The sequence below is a fragment of the Panthera onca genome, chromosome A2, assembly GCF_046562875.1.
Source record: "Panthera onca isolate mPanOnc1 chromosome A2, mPanOnc1 haplotype 2, whole genome shotgun sequence".
NCBI lineage: Eukaryota > Metazoa > Chordata > Mammalia > Carnivora > Felidae > Panthera > Panthera onca.
Genome location: NC_138340.1, coordinates 13365786 through 13382037, shown reverse-complemented (window position 1 = coordinate 13382037; position 16252 = coordinate 13365786). Strand labels below are relative to the sequence as shown.

At 57.1% G+C, this 16252-nt stretch overlaps 1 protein-coding gene and 1 long non-coding RNA gene across 6 annotated transcripts in view; one reads left to right on the top strand and one right to left on the bottom strand.

Moving 5' to 3' along the window:
• LOC145713446 (uncharacterized) overlaps positions 1 to 16252 on the top strand; it is a 222069-nt gene that overhangs the window by 153690 nt on the left and 52127 nt on the right. The window lies entirely within an intron of this gene.
• B3GNT3 (UDP-GlcNAc:betaGal beta-1,3-N-acetylglucosaminyltransferase 3) lies at positions 5 to 15752 on the bottom strand. 5 transcript variants are annotated; one of them, XR_014136511.1, is made up of 5 exons: positions 15542 to 15680; positions 5884 to 5933; positions 3195 to 3793; positions 500 to 1579; positions 5 to 468 (listed from the first exon to the last, which is right to left on the bottom strand). XR_014136511.1 is itself a non-coding variant. In XM_081792131.1 (4 exons), exons 3-4 carry the CDS (start codon positions 3771 to 3773, stop codon positions 1028 to 1030), a joined length of 1131 nt encoding a protein of 376 aa, XP_081648257.1. In that variant the 5' UTR covers positions 3774 to 3793; positions 5884 to 5933; positions 15687 to 15752; the 3' UTR covers positions 5 to 1027. The 5 variants fall into 5 exon arrangements, 4 of the variants coding, with proteins under 4 accessions (XP_081648257.1, XP_081648244.1, XP_081648273.1 ...); XM_081792131.1 differs by lacking the exon at positions 15542 to 15680 and adding an exon at positions 15687 to 15752 and having other exon boundaries at positions 5 to 1579; XM_081792118.1 differs by having other exon boundaries at positions 5 to 1579.

The following is a 16252-nucleotide window of genomic DNA, read 5'->3' as shown; positions in this document are numbered from 1 at the left end:
AAACTCAGGTCCTCACAAAACATTTTATTCCCGGAGGGCCCACTCCCCAGTCCTCACTCTGCCGAGGTACCCCCTTCCTCCCTCCCAAGCACAGCTTCGAAGCCTACAAAGTCCAAGCCCCCCGACATCTGCCCAGAGCCAGCAGGGCTGGGGTGGGGGGTATCCCTCTTCTGCTTGGATCTCCCCAATCCAACATACTGGGGTGGGGGCCGGTCTTGGGTCCCCAGAGCTCAGAGACATCCAAGGGCTTGAATCGCCCCGTTCTCTGGGCACCGGGGTAAGTGCATGTGTTGATCTCATTCCCGGAATTTGGGGGGAGCACAAATATGGGAGCTGGGCTCTCTTGGGGACTCCAGAAAGTCTGAGCTCTCATAGCCTGAGTCAGACAGCCGTCTGCCTCCTCAGCCCGACATTTCCACCATTAGAGCAGGGAGGGGGTGGTCCCACTCACGGGCTCTCCAGCCCCTTCTACCATCCGAGGTCAGAGGCGGGCAGAGACCCCGGGGCGGGGGGGGGAGGCCGAGGGAGGGAACAAAACCCCTTTCCCAGCCAGCCAAATACTTCTCACTTCAGCTGCATGTGGACCTAGGGTTCCCAACTGACCTTGAACCATGGCTGGAACTCACCTACCATTAAACCACTGTGGCTTTACTACCAAGGAGGGCTTGGCCACCATTGAAGGTCCGTCCCATGATCAAGGTCGGAGCTGGGAAATGGGACCCTGACTCAGAAGTGCTTTTGCAGTTGGCTGCCCTGGGAAGAGATTGTCCCCCTTCAGCTGAGAGGCTAGGGAGGATGACGGAACATGGGTTCGAGGACCGGGTGGGTTTTGCAGGACGTCTAGGAGTTTGCCAGCTAGACTAGTCGCTCATCAAACCCGCCCTGGCGTTCCGCTGTGCCCGGCCCACTTGGGAGAACAGAGCTTCCTGCTTTCCGGGAGGAAGATGCAGCCCCTTCCAGTGGGGGGGGTGGGGGGGGTGGGGGGGGTGGAGACCAGAGCCTAGAGGCTGCGGGCCCTGATACCCCCTCAGTAGACCTGCATCTGCTGGCCACAGGTGAGGTTGGGTCGGCTCAGGGCGTCCCACATGAGTAGCATCTCGTATGGCAAGAAGCGATGGACCAGGAGCAGCTCCCGGTAGAAGCAGGGGTCAAAGGAGGATATGCGGGCCGAGGGAGCCCCAATGCCAGCTGTGCGGATACCGCCGTGTGAGGCGGGCTTCAGACCTTCCTGCTTCAGGCACATGCCCAGGAAGACATCATCAATAGGGAAGAGGTCCAGTGTGGAGGCGGCCCGGCGCAGGGCAGTGGCCGTGAAGCGGGACAGCAGGAAGCCACCCCCCCCACAGTAGGGAGGGTACCGCTCCTCCTGTGTCACCACTGTTGGCACATAGTACTTGCTCCAGGGAACCCGGATGGGGCCCACACCGTGGATCAGTTGCCCCACAAAGAGGTGGCGGTCGGGATTATGGTCCTGCAGGTAGGAGACCATGTTGTCTGTGTGTGCGAAGACGTCATCGTCCCCATTGAGCACGAAGCTGGCATTGGTGCACCGAGTCTCCTGCCACTGTAGGAAGAGCACCTGAAGGCGAGGCGGACAGGGCACACGAGCTTGAGGGGTGGGGCAATCAGCTGTTGGTCCCGGCCGGCCGCCCAGCCCAAGGAGCCCCGACGAGGCTGCGTCCCCAGGCATGGGTTTGAGGCCCCACCCTGAGCTTCAGTCTCCAACCTTCCGGACAGACCTCATCAGAGGACCTGTCTCCGGGAGCGTTGGGGACCTGTGGAGATGATGCTCGGTAAAGCGCCAACAAGTGCTGGAAAATTGTCACATTTACATTTATTGTAGCTCCTTCTGACTCTGCCTGGCCAAGCACTGCTGGTAAATAGTTACTCGTCTGTCTGTTATTTAACATCTACCTTCCCCACCAGACTCTAGGCTTCCCCTGGGGTAGGGGTGGACTGTGTCTCTCCTGTGTTATCTCCCGAGCACCCAGTGTGGGGTCATCGCTTCGTAGGTACTGGATTCAGATTTGTCAAATTAACATTTTTACATGCTTTTGTGTTTTGAATGAAGAACGTGGCAGGTTGAGAGGCTCTGGCCCTCTAACCGCCTCAGCTTCAGTTTCCTCTGTAATAACTTTTGCTGCAACGCCAGGCACCGCCCTGCCTGGAGTCTCTCCTGCAAGCAGGGGTGATCTTCAACCCCATCTACAGATGAGGAAATAGAGGCTCTGCAGATAAAGTGACTTGGACAAGGTCACACAACAGATACGTAGCAACTTAAGGTCTTGAGCCCAGACCCGTCTGTGCCAACTGTAAGCAGGGACCTACACTGGGTCCCCTTCAACTCCTGGGTAGGTCCTCAGAGCCTCTAATTCTAATCTCATTCTAATTCTAGTCTAGAGAATGTCGGTGATGGTTTGTATCAGAATGCTAGAAGCTCGGAGCTTCCTAGTGGGGCAAGTGAAAAGGGAAGCAGGAAGCATCCTCATAGCTCTCAACTGGTAAAGAGGGAACTCTTTGGGTTTCTGGGCCATTTCTGAGGCAGGGACGTGAGGAAGACCAGGTCAAAAGGGGGGAGGATTCTGGGCACACCGAGCCTGGGAGGCTCACCTAAGGCTATTCCTTATCTGGGTCAAGGCAGGGTTCTCTCTACTTCTTGTGGGTTCTGGTCCACCAAAAAGGTCTTTACTGAGCACCCGTGGCACAGACCTGGGCCTCACGGGGAGACAGAACAAGTCAACACGATGTTCTGTCCGGCGCCCCGAACCCCCGCTCGTCATTTGAACATCTGGCACTGCTCTAGAAGCTTTGTAAATATCATCTCCTGTAATTCTCCTAACAGCCCTGGGAGGGAGGTGGGCAGATCCAAGCAATCCCATTTCCTTGATAACTATGAGGAAACGGAAGCCCCGAGAGGTAAATGATTATCGAATAAGCAGCAGAGCATGAATTCAAACCTACGGCATCAGGCTCCGAGAGCCAGCCGGGCTTGTACATCGGGTCACCCTGCCCTTTCTCCCCGCCTCCCTTAGCGACTCCGATCGCCGATCGCCGTGAGGGCAGCGAAGAAAGCAGGGGCGGGGGGGGGGGGGATGGATGGGGACTTCTGGGCCCCTGGGCCCCTCAGAGGAGGCGGTGGTGAGGGGGCAGGGAGGAGGGGGTGGCCCTCATCACGTGACTCCCCACGGGCTCACCTGTTTGAGCGTGAGGTTGAAGAAGGAGTCATGGAAGTCCCACTGCAGGATGTCGCCGTGCGCCTGTGCCTCCAGCGCCAGCAGCCGGTTGACCTTGCGAGCCTCCAGGGGGTTAGGGGCCGTCCCCACCAGGAAGAGGCGGCGCAGCTGGACACCCCGCACCTGGCGCTCGCGGCCCCAAGTGCGCCGCACCAGCTCCCGCCGCTCGTAATTCCTGGGCGAGGATTTGATCACCAGCAGCAGGAAGACGGGCGGCGCGCACTTGCCCAGGGGCACGTCCTGCAGCAGCGGGAAGTCACGGCAGTGCCTGTACAGCAGGAAGTCACGCACCTGCTGTGGCTGCCCCTCGAAGTTGGGCAGGGTGGCCACGGAGGCGTTGGCCCCGCAGGGGGCGGGCGGGGGGCGCGGGGCGGGCCGAGAGGGTAGAGAGGGCCAGGTCAGGGCCACGGGGTTGTCCTGGGGCTCCTTCAGGCTCTGGAAGGCGGGCGATGACATGTACAGACTGAAGAAGAAGAGGGTGACGATGCTCAGAGCTACAGGCAGGGCCACCTCTGTGCTGCGGGGCCGAGAACATCTCATCCTGGCCGGCCTGGTGGTTCCTGTTAAGAGTAACAGGCACCGAAGATACCAGACGGGTCAAGCGCCTTCCCTGAGGTACCTGTGGACCCCAACACCTGGGTGCAGCCCTACAGTCGCTCCGGTCGGTACGATATCGAAACGCACCCTCTCCTATCCCCCCCACACCCCACACCTCCTCCCGCCCCTCAACCCACGTTGGCTCTGACAGGTACCCAGGCCCTGCGGGGGATTAAATCCTTACAGACAGAACCGAGGCCTGGAGATGCCAAGGTGAGCCTCCCAGGCTCGGTGTGCCCGGAATCCCCCCCCGCTTTTGACCTGGTTTTCCTCACGTCCCTGCCTCAGAAATGGCCCAGAAACCCAAAGAATTCCCTCTTTATCAGTTGAGAGCTATGAGGATGCTTCCTGCTTCCCTTTTCACTTGCCCCACTAGGAAGCTCCGAGCTTCTAGCATTCTGATACACACCATCACCGACATTCTCTAGACTATATTTTTTTAATGTTTATTTATTTAATTCATCGTAATTTTTTTTAACGTTTAGTTTTGAGACAGAGCATGAGGGGGGGGGAAAGGGCAGAGAGAGAGACACACATACGCAGAATCCAAAGCAGGCTCCGGGCTCTGAGCTGTCAGCACAGAGCCTGACATGGGGCTTGAACTTGTCAACTGTGAGATCGTGACCTGAGCTGAAGTCGGACGCTTACCTGACTGAGCCACCCAGGCGCCCCTGGACTATTTTTAATGGTCCTGTGACCTGAGTATGGCACCTGGCTCCCCACAGATCCCTCAGGCCCAGCACGTTTCAAACGAAGCTACGATCCTTAGCAAACTTATATTCTTCCTTTATAACCCAGCTTTAACGATCCATTCTCTGGGAAGCCCTCTTTTTTTTTAACTTTTTTTTTAACGTTTTATTTATTTTTGAGACAGAGAGAGACAGAGCATGAACAGGGGAGGGGCCGAGAGAGAGGGAGACACAGAATCGGAAGCAGGCTCCAGGCTCTGAGCCATCAGCCCAGAGCCCGACGCGGGGCTCGAACTCACGGACCGCGAGATCGTGACCTGAGCTGAAGTCGGACGCCTAACCGCCTGAGCCACCCAGGCGCCCCTGGGAAGCCCTCTTTAACCCCTCGGGAACACTCCTGATTCTGTCTGGCACCTGTAGCTCTGTCTACCCCTCTCTGGTCCGGTCTTGATCCCACGGGGGTGTCTGTGTTTAGCTTTGTCTTTCTAAGACTGGTGACTTCCTGAGGGTCCCTGAATTGCCCAGCAGGGGGCAGACACATGGGGGAAGCAGGGAGTGTTTGAATGAATAAATTCATGAATAAAAGTAAATTCATGAAGGTTCTCTCGGGTAAACTCGGACTCATCCTTCGAAACCCCAACTCTAATGTCGCCTCCTCCTAGAAGCCTTCCTTCCCCGTATCCAGGCAGAGCCCTCGGTCTCCCTTCCAGATCCCTTTCCCGGGCTTCCCTGGATTCCCTTAATGTCCTTCCGTCTGGAGAGGTAGTGTCTGTAGTGTTTTTCAGTCCTAAATGTGAAGGTTTTCTGGCGCAGCATGAACCTACTGGATGAGACCCCAGGCAGGACTCACCCATTGTCAGATGCGTGTCGTTTTTTTTTTTGTTTTTTTTTTTTTAATTTTTTTTTTCAACGTTTTTTATTTATTTTTGGGACAGAGAGAGACAGAGCATGAACGGGGGAGGGGCAGAGAGAGAGGGAGACACAGAATCGGAAACAGGCTCCAGGCTCCGAGCCATCAGCCCAGAGCCTGACGCGGGGCTCGAACTCACGGACCCGAGATCGTGACCTGGCTGAAGTCGGACGCTTAACCGACTGCGTCACCCAGGCGCCCCTGATGCGTGTCGTTTTGACTCACCCCAGAGGGACAGACTCCAGAGCCCCACTCCTGGGTTTCAATCCCGCTGCCATCACTCCCCGTGCGTCCTCTATACCCTGGGCCTCGGTTTCCTCAGTTATAAAAGGGGACATCTGAGCCACCTCCAACTCACAGGACTGTGCAAGCATGAAGGGAGCTCCCAGCACCTGGCACCTGGTGGGCATTCAGCGAGTGTTTGTTGAATGACTATGTGGACCTCAGGACTTACCTCAGGCTGCCTGTGCTGTTCTGGGGTCTCTTTGTTCTGCCCGCCGGCACCTGGAAAACATGAGGCAGTCAGTGGATTCCGGAAGGCTCCCCCTGCCCCAAGCGACCCCACCCGGCTATGGCCTGGAAGCAAAAAAAGAGAGCGGCTTCCCATTTCCATCTAGAGCCGGGAAGGCTGCCTTCCTCCTGGATCCACGAGGCCATTTCCCTAATGTGTCTGCACACTGCCCGGCCAAGCCTCTCCGGCCAGATGTCTCCCGGAAACAGGGCTCAGATCTTCCCCCACAGGCTCTGCTGTGTGACTTTGGAAAAGAAGCCTGCCCTCTCTGAGCCTCCATGTAAAACGGGGAGAATTAACCCCACGTAAGAGTGTTTTTGTGGGGGTTTTAACCTCAAACACGCTGGGCCTGATCCTGCATCAGGATTTCTGCACAGATCATTCCCTCTGCCTGGAATACTCTTCCCCAGACGTGCACACGGTTCCCTCCCTCACACCTTTCTGGTCTTTGCTCCAACGTGCCCTCCTCAGGACACACTATCTCACTAGCAGCCCTGGTCCCCGACCCTGTTCTACTTTTTTTTTTTTCTTCCACGGCGCTTTACATCTCCTAAAATATATGATGAAACTTGAAAAATGTGTTGTTTCTCAGGGCCCCCCCGGGGGGCTCGGTCCGTTCAGCGTCCGACTTCGGCTCAGGTCATGATCGTGATCTCGCGGTGCGTGGGTTCGAGCCCCGCCTCGGGCTCTGTGCCGACAGCTCGGAGTCCGGAGCCTGCTTCGGATTCTGTGTCTCCGTCCCTCTCGCTCTCTCTGCCCCTCCCCCACTCACGCTCTCTCTCTCAAAAATCAAGCCAAACATTAAAAAGTATATATATGGTTTCTCATCCATCTCCGGCCACCAGAACATGAGCTCCTGTCTCGGTCACCATCTTATTCCCAGCCCCCAGAACTGTGCTTGGTGTGCAGTAGGCGCTAAATGGGTGCTGAACGGACGAGGAACGAATGAACACTGGATTTCCACAGGCACGGGGTACCTAACCGTCTCCACTATGGAACCCTCGCTCTTGAGGGCGAACAAACGCCAAATTAAAACCTCACTGAAATGACACGAGGTGACAAAAGGCACAGGAGGAAATGGGGCCTGGTGGCAGGTGTGGCTTTTGAGGTCTGGCGGGCATGCCAGCTGGATGCGAGTGGCACAGAAGAGCCAGGGTGGCTGAGGTCTGGGGGCAAGGTCCCAGGGGAGGGAAGGGCAGGTGCACGGAGCTGGCAGAGCCTCAGCAGCTTCAGGACCCTGTCCGCGGGTGGCATAGGGCCTGTCTTGTCGCTGCGACATTCCAGCTTGGCTGCCAGGCCTGGGGTGGGGGGTGGGGGGGTGGTGGTTAGGCTGCTGGAGGGCAGGTCTGGGAGATCCGAAAAGGCAAATAACCTTGGGATAAAACCAGGCACCGATGGATGAGGTCCAAGAGTGAATGGAATCCCGGAAGGACATTTTCCCGAACTGAAGAGAGGCCTGAGTTTAGGATGGACGATGGGAAAGGTGTGGTTCCCAGGCAAACCCCGAGCTACAAGGATAGAAAACGGGCGCCTGGGTGGCTCAGTGGGTTGAGCCTCTGACTCTTGGTTTCTGCTCAGGTCACGATCTCGTGGCTCGTGAGTTCGAGGTCCGAGTCAGGCTCTGCACCGAGACTGCGGACCTTGCTTGGGATGCTCTCTCTCCCTTTCTCTCTGTCCCTCCCCTGCTCATGCTCGCTCACTCTCTCTCTCTAAAATAAATAAATAAATTTTAAACAGAAAAAGGATAGAAAAAAAACAAGACAAAACCTCACGAGCTGTAACAGAAAGCCCATGTCATCAGAAAGGAAATCAGACTAGAAACGCCACAATGTCCTCCTGGGCCGCCCCTGCGGCGGGAGACCCACAGATCCTGGAACACGACTGCACGCCTCAGAACCTATCTCCTGGGCAAGAGACACTCTCCTTAAGGACCCATAAAATCTTAGAAAGTGATTCACCCCTTTCCCCACCTGCAGTTTATTTTTACTTTATTTTTTTATGTAAAAAAAAATTTTTTTTAACATTTATTTATTTCCAAAAGACAGCGACAGAGTGCGAGTGGGGGAGGGGCAGAGAGAGCGAGGGAGACACAGAATCCGAAGCAGGCTCCAGGCTCTGAGCTGCCGGCGCAGAGCCCGACACGGGGCTCGAACCCACTAATGGGGAGATCACGACCTGAGCTGAAATCGGGACACTTAACCGACTGAGCCACCCAGGTGCACCCCCCCCCCCCCACCGAAACCCCCCCCCCACAGGTGCACCCAGGTGCACCCCCCCCCCCCCCCCACTGAGCCGAAACCGAGAGTCGGACACTTAACCGACAGCCACCCGCATTCCCCATTTTTTCTCCCCAGGTCTTAAGGTTTCTCTCAATGGAGGGATTCTGGGGCGCCTGGGTGGCTCAGTCAGTTAAGCATCCGACTTCAGCTCAGGTCATGATTCAAGGCTTGTGAGTTTGAGCCCTGCATCTAGCTCTGTGCTGATAAGCTCAGAGCCTGGAGCCTGCTTAGGATGCTGTGTCTCCCTCTTTCTCTGCCCCTCCCCCACGCATACTCAGTCTCTTTCTCTCTCTCTCTCAAAAATAAACACTAAAAAAAAAAAAAAAAATTAAACGGAAGGATTCTGCTACTTTACCCTACCAGCCCAGCCCCCATGAGGTTCCTGATTAGGGTCTGAGAGCTCAAGTTCGAGGCAGAGGAGGGAGACCCACTTCCCCTCCTCCCTATAATAGACCTCCATTAATGCATCCAAGACCCCCTTCCTTTTACCATCCACCAAGGCATAGGAAAGAACTTCTGGGCCTCCATGTCGGCAAGGCTGAGAGCGCAGAAGATTTACTGGTCTAGTAAACCTCGCTGGGTGCCGCTGTGGGTGGTGCCCCAGGTAGTCAGGGATCCGTCCTTGTGGGTTTGGTTATTACTTCCTCCAAGCTACTGGGCGGCAGCCTGTTGCTGGGTGGGCCAGGTAGCTGGTGAGAAAGAAACTCCTTGCAGGCCTGGGTCCCATTCCCTGACCCCTACCCAAGACCCTGCTGTCCACCCCCTCCAGTCCTCATTGTACAGAATGACTGGATTTACAGAAGTCCAAACAGCTGCTAACTCAGTGAAGTCCATGCGCTTTGAATAACCCTGGGGAAAGCACTACCCCTGTTTCATAGATGGGGAGGCGGAGCTCACAGTTATCCCAGGGTGGCCCAGTGGGTACCTCATGTCACCACAGAAACAACCTGCTTTGTCTCCAGGTCCTTCAGTCCTGAGAAGGGTCTCAGCAGCTCTTATCCCCAAAAAACCGATAATATGAAAACCGTTCGTTCGTCCACGCATTCTTTCATTCATTCAACAAATAGGTCTGGGGAACCTGAGAAGCCTCAACCCTGGGCCCGGCCCCCCCCCCCCCCAGAAGCTACCAATCTGGGGGAGACAAATCCAGGTACCTGTGGGATCAGGCCTGGGGCCAGAAGAAGGGACCAGGATATTGAAGCTAAGGCTTTGAAGGATGCATAGGAGCTCACCGAGGGGAATTCAGGTAGAGGAAAGAGCAAACGGAAAGGCATGGAAGGGAAAGAAAACAGGCCTATTCAAGGTATCGTCTGTGGTTTATTTTGCTGAAAAGCACAATTTGGAGAGGGGGTGATTTCCGAGGCTAGAGAGTGGGGCCAGACCCCGTAAAGACCTTGAATGCCAGATTGAGAAGTGGGCTATCTCCTGGAGGTCGGGGGAAGCCACAGAGGGTATGCGAACAAGGAGTGGGAAAGCCCGATTCGTTGCTGAACCTCAGCCCCGAATTGACCTTGGCCAGCCACGTCCCTTTGGACGAGGCAGTGCTGAGCCCCCCGACACCCACCCGCAACAAGGTCACTTGGAATTGTGTGTTAAAGGGCTTGGCTTTAACCACACTGGCTGTGTGGTAACCACTCAGTGACCTTGTCACTGTACTGGCTCCTTAGGTGCCCCTAGAGTCCCTGCTTGCAGATGGGGACACTGAGACTCAGCGTGAAGCAGAATTGGAGCCCAGGACTCCGACGGGTGGAGTCCGTCTATCCTATTCTTCCCGAGATGTAGAATTCCTGGGAGATTCCCCACCCGGACCTCAGAGCCTTCCAGAATCTGTCAAAGGAATCACGCACTTAAACATCTGACAAAGGACAGACAACCGGAGCCCAGGTCAGCCAACACTCCGCTGCTGGGCCACCCTGGGTGCAGACAGGCGAGTGAAACCTATGAACAGGTATAACTAAACCAGCCCCTTTTTTCTGATGTTAACACCAGAAGGAGGTAATTCGTTTAGCAGCATCCTGATTAACACTGTGGAAGAAGGGCAGGCCCATGGGTGGGGCACCTGATCAGCCTGGGAACTCCTGAAGGATAATAAAGATAATAAGGAAAGATAAAAAGGTCAAAGTCTTGGGGGAAGGGCATCTTGGGCTGAGGGCTTAGCAAGGGCAAAGGGTCAGACCCCAAACGTAAGGTGCCGAAGGCAGAGAGAGGGAGGCCCTGTGGCTGGAACAGGGCGACAGGAGGGAGATGATGGTGGGTTGTCAGACCATGCCAGGGGGAGGGTGGGGGGAAATGGGGCAGGCCACGAAGAACCTCTTACGTTGGCACATGTGAGGGGCAATGGGAGCCACGGAGGGGGTGTTGAGCAGGAGAGGGAAAAGATCGATTTATGCTTTTAAGAAGCCCCCTGTGGCTTCGGAGGGGATAAGGACAGTCAGGCAAGAGTAGAGGCCAGGCAGCAACCGGGCAGAAGAATCTGGGGGCCTGGACAGGGGCTGGTCAGCGAGGTGCAGGGAGGGGAGCGGATTCAGGAAAGACGATGAAGGGAGTCATCGATGGGTAAAGCCCATGGGAGACAGAGAAGGAAGGATCGGGAGGAACAGACTGTACAAAGCCTGGGAGCCTTTCCCATGGGGTGTTCTGGGGCAGGGGCTGACTTCGGTGTGGTGTCCAGCCAAGAGCTGTGGGGACACGATGGCAAGTAAACCAGGAAGGCCCAGCAGGTATTTGATGGATGAGCACATCTTTCCACTGCTTGCCCACGGCAAGGCCTCCTTCATGCTTCTTCCCTGCAGATCAGACGTAGCAGCTGTGGACAGAGTCACAGCAGTGACGTCTGGGCTGACTCTCAGGGAACCTCACTGCCAGACCAGCTGATCCTGCTCCCGGCTGTTTGCCTTCCAGACACTGGTGCGATTTCGCTATCACCCAGAGCCTGCGTCTTCTAGTGTACTCGGAAAAGCCACTTGTTTCGACGTTTTCAAGATCCAAGAGCCTCCCTCTGGGGTGTGGCTGCCAGGTATGGGACCTCTCAGCTCCTGTTCCCCCGCCCCTAGTGACCATTGCCTCCTGGTCTGCTCCAGCCGCACCAGCCTTGTCAGCTTCTTTCAGCCCTGCCCCAGGGCCTTTGCACCTGCTTGGACTTCTGCTCTTTCCCCATTGATCTTTAGGCTCAGCCCAATGCTGCCTTCTAATTTTTTTTTAATGTTTATCTTTGAGAGAGAGATTGAGAGAGAGAGAGAGCATGCGTGCGAGTACAGAGAGAGACAGGGAAACAGAGGATCCAAGGCAGGTTCCTCGCTGTCACTGCAAAGCCCGATACGGAGCTTGAACTCACAAAACGCGAGATCATGACCTGAGCCGAAGTGGGACGCTTAACCAACTGAGCCACCCAGGTGCCCTCTATGTTGCCTTTTCAGAAGGGCCTCAACCTCCCAGCTAAAACACCCTGCCCCCGGCTCTGATTCTCTCTGCCGCTCTCACCACCACTGCACGTGGGAAATCTACTCACTTCTCTCCCGTTTATCTCCCCAACCGGCCTGGAGCCCCAGAGGTGGGGCCAGGTGTCTCGCCCCCGACAGCTGTGTCCCCATGTGACGCTCACCGGCTGTTTGTTGAACGGGGGAAAAAGACAACGGCCCACATATCAACAATTTCCTCATGCCTCATTTCAGCCCAAAGCCCGCTGCACATGACAGGTGCCACGGCCCCGTCTGCCCTACAGGCTTTGGGGGACGACGGCGATTCAAGTCACGGTGAGTTAGCAAGGGCCTGTAGAGCAGAGACAGGACCAAGAGGTACGAATGCACTAAAGAGCCAAATCTCCGCAGCGCTGAAATATTCACGATACGTTTAATGAGCATGAACCCCGACGTTCGTAACCGTTAATGACCGGCTAAATACGCGGGAAGCACCCAGGAGTTCTAATATACGACAGAACACGTTCGCATTCGTGATGCATGAATGAACATGAACACAAATGACAATGAACGTGAACAAGCCACCGAAGGGTCCGGAGACTAAAATATACAGTCGCTGGGTGGCCACGATTCATCGCAAATGCGCAGCACTAAATACTAAGGATTCACTGAATATTGATGAGACACTAAGTACAGAAGGGGCTGACCACTCAGCAGAATTCATTCATTCATTCGTTCGTTCGTTCGTTCGTTCGTTCAGGACGCCTGCTCCTGTGAGACCATGGCGGGCCCACCTGACACGGGCTTGGAGGGTCCCATCAAATCAAGGGGATTCCCCGCGTGATGCTCCCACTTTCCCGATGACGAAACTGAGGCCCGGAGAGGGTGGGTCCTGGACCGCTCTCCGGGCCCGTCAGACACAGACCCACTCCCTGCCCCAGTCGCTGGGTCTCAGTTTCTGAATCAGAGAAGTGAGGGCTAAAACCCTCGCCCAGCAGCCGGGAAGACCGACAGCCCCCGAAGTCGGCTGTGGCGCCCCGTCGGTGGACCCGGGGCTGGTAGCGGGTCCCTTCTGGGCCTCATCTGCAAAGCCGGATGCTGTCAGCTGCTAACCCATGGCTCACTTCCCGCAGGCGAATGAATACCGGCCTCACTGGGGTCTTCCTCATGCTGTACTTAACTTGACAAGGCTCAGCTGGGATTCTGAAAAGGGCATGGAACGTTCTGGGACTTCCAGAAGGCAAGGGGAGGGGCAGGGGGGGGGGTGGTGACAGGAGAACCCCAGTTGTGCGCATGGCGACCGGGGTCCTGAGGCAGGCTGTAAGCCAAACCACACATTTAGGAAGCGCCAACAAGGACCAGTTAACATCAGCGTCGGTGACCGTTGTCATGTACACGCTGTGACTGCTGAGCCAGCGCCGAGCACCTAGCGCGTGCCATGCCCTTGGTATACGTTCTGGGCACGCGGCCAAGATGACTGCAAGAAACGCCCGTGCTCACGGAGCTGATGTGTGAATCAGGGGCAGAAAAGCAGTGAATGCGACAGCTTTCTAGAGAAGTTCCTGGAAGAGACTCAAGGGTGGGACTCAGGGTATTTGCAGGAGAGGGCGTGAGGCCCCGGCCTGGGCGTGATCCCTGTGACTGTCCTTGTGAAGCCCGTGAACTACCTTCCAGGCAGACCTAATCTCCAGTTCCCAGGTGGCTGAGCTGGGCCCAGAAAGGGAGCCCTCACCCCCCGCCCCCCACCAGAGGTCACACGGCCAACCAAGGCCAAGAGTGGTTGCTAGGATTTGAACCCTGATCCGCTGGACCCTGATCGCTGATTTCATACCAGCTAGGCCTCCCAGTAATGATGGACCGGTGCCTTTTTGCAAGAAGTAGAAGTTATTTTTGTAAGCAGAAGGCGGGGCGGGGGCAGGAAAAAAGGGCTCGTCGAGGATGGCTCCGTGGAGGAGGTGACCTGGGAGAGCCCGCCTCAGAAACTGCTCAGGGTACGTGGGATGGGCCAGGTGGGGACCTGCGGCCTCGAACTAAATGCCGGCCCTGCCCCAGCCGAGCCTCAAAGGACATCCTTGGGCTTGTTTCCTAGATGGAGGAATCGAGGTCTCATGGGACCTTCCTCTGGGGGCCTCCCGAAAGCCCCCCACACCTTCATGCCCTCCTTCGGTCAGGATTAGAGTTAACACCTGTTAACACCTCTTAAGCCCTGTGTGTGGTCCCATTGGGACCACCTGCTCTCCACCCACCACACCTGCGACTGGCAGGGAGGGCTTTGTTGGCCTGGTTTTTTATGGATAGGGAAACTGAGGCACAGAGCCCTCATCCAAGGAAGGTCACGTGGGACCTCAATCCCTGCCTGATGAGGCTTCCTTTAGTTTGCTGTGCTGGTAGTGAGCTTCCCGTGATGGGGATCAAGCTGAGCCACACTCCCATCAGGGGGCCGGATCACAGTGGGTAGCCATCTTGATTCATGGGGGGGTGGGGGGACAAGTCACTGTCCCACTCTGGGCCTCAGAGGCAGTGGCAGGAAGAGAAGGCGTCCAGTAACACCTTCCCTCCTCCTCCAAGGCTCACCTAGCCCAGCCCTGGGGTTCCTGGGCCAAGGAAGCCTGTCTGAATCCCTCAAGCTCTGGCCTGGAGAAGGGACGTTTCGAGGCCCCTCCTTGGTTCCCCCACACCCAGGGCACCTGGAAGGAATTGCCACACCCGACGGGTGAGGGAGAAAGGGAAAGGAATCTTCTCACTTGGGTTGAGTGGGGCCCCCGCTGCCCAATGCAGGGTCCACACCTCTTTCTCTAGACTCCTCAGCCCTTGCCTGGCTGGATGGCCCCCTTAGGAACCCGCAGGGCGGTGCGAGGAGGCCGTAGCCCCAGGGCTGGCCCCAAAGCTGGACTACAGGAGGCTCTGGGGGGGGGGTGTGTGGGAAAGTGGGAGAGCTCAGTTTCCCCACCTGAAAAATGGCCATAAAAAAACTCGCACCCCCGGGGAACCTGGAAGGGTGGCTAATGATACAGTAATACTTAATATAGTGACAGCTGGCTTCCCCTGGACGTCCACTCACTCCACGGTGGCAGTGCGAGCCCACGTACTTGACCCTCCCCCACAGTCCCCTCCAACCCGCCCCACCTTGACACATAGGGGAACGGAAACTCAGAGACCCAAAGTCACTCTCTTGAGGTCCCCCAGGGGTCACGGGGGGCCCCCCGTCATAAAAACTGCCGCTGGCCGGACATCTCGGGCAACCAGATGGAAGCTGTCATTGTCCTAGTCAGTCAGGGAGGTGACACTGAGGTGCGTTCAAAAACCAGGGGCACCCTGCCCAGGCCACCGAGCGAGGCATTGGCCGAACAGGGAGGGATGGGAACCCCAGAGGGAGCCGTGAGCTGAGGTCCCCAGAGCCTGGGAAGGTTGGCGGTCAGCGGTGGTTCCCTCAGGAAACAATAAAAACCCCAGCCTGGGCACCAGGGTGCTGTTCCTGCCAGACCCTATCAGTGCGCCAACAATCTCGACACAAACGACGACAGTTAAGAGTAACAGCCGGAGCCTGAAGAGCGCCCTCCACTTCTCCATTCCGATTCAGCCCTTTCCTGGGAAGTGGGCGTTGGGGAGTGGGGACAGGGGTCCAGGGACGCCTCCCTATGTCCAGAGCTGCGACGGGACAGTGCCAGGAGAGGCTTCCTTGCCCGCCAGGCTCGAGCCGGTCTTGGAGATGCCGGCGACGACGATCACCGATGGGTGAGGGCCGCGGAGTCATTGAGACCTGGGGCTCCGGGATCTCCCGGCATCTTGAGGGTAAGCGCGGTGGAGACCCGACCCCAGGGTCCTGCCTGGGCTTCCCTAGAGCCCCGACTTCTCCTCTCCCCACCCCGGAGGTCCGCCAGGTCTTCAGGGGCCCCCAACACTCACCCCGGACCACGGTCCAGCCTCTGACCTTTTGGCTCCTCTGCGCTGCGAGCAGGAGGGAGAGCTTCACCTGCGCGCGAGCCTCCGCCTACCTTCCTCCGTCCGCCCCCCCCAGGTTTAATTCCTCCCCGCCTCCTCCCAGCCTCACCTCCCTCCAGGCTCCCCTCTCCGCGCCTGGCCGAGCTGCTTAATAGCCCAGTGGAAATTCACCCCGCCGGCCCCTCCCTTCTTCCCCTCCCGACCCCGCCCCTTCACCTCTGCCTGCCGGCTCCCACCGCAACCTTCCTCTACCACCTCCTCCGCGCCCCCTCGGGGCTCTCAACCCCAATTGGGTCCCGCCCTCCCCCCACCCGCCCCCGTCAGCCAGAGAGTGAGCTCCCCGCGGCCCGGAGGTGTGCAAGCAGCGCCTTCCCAGCCCCTGGCACGGGGCCCCGTGCAGGGTTCGATGAAGAGATGATTGAAAGGGCGACAGCAAAGCAGGTTGAGCCCAGGGGCTCCTCGGATCTCTGCAAGGGGTTTGAAGACTCCGCAACCCGAAAGCCTGTCCTGAACCCACAGCCCTCGGGATGGGAGAGGTTCTGGAAGCTGGAAGTCGGATTTGAAGGTTCTTGCGGTTGGGGTTGGTAAAGATCCGAATCCTGCCTCACGCCGCGTCTGAAATTTCTAGTCTTGACACGTTGCGGTCGGGCGCTCTGGTTTGGGGGAGAACCAGTT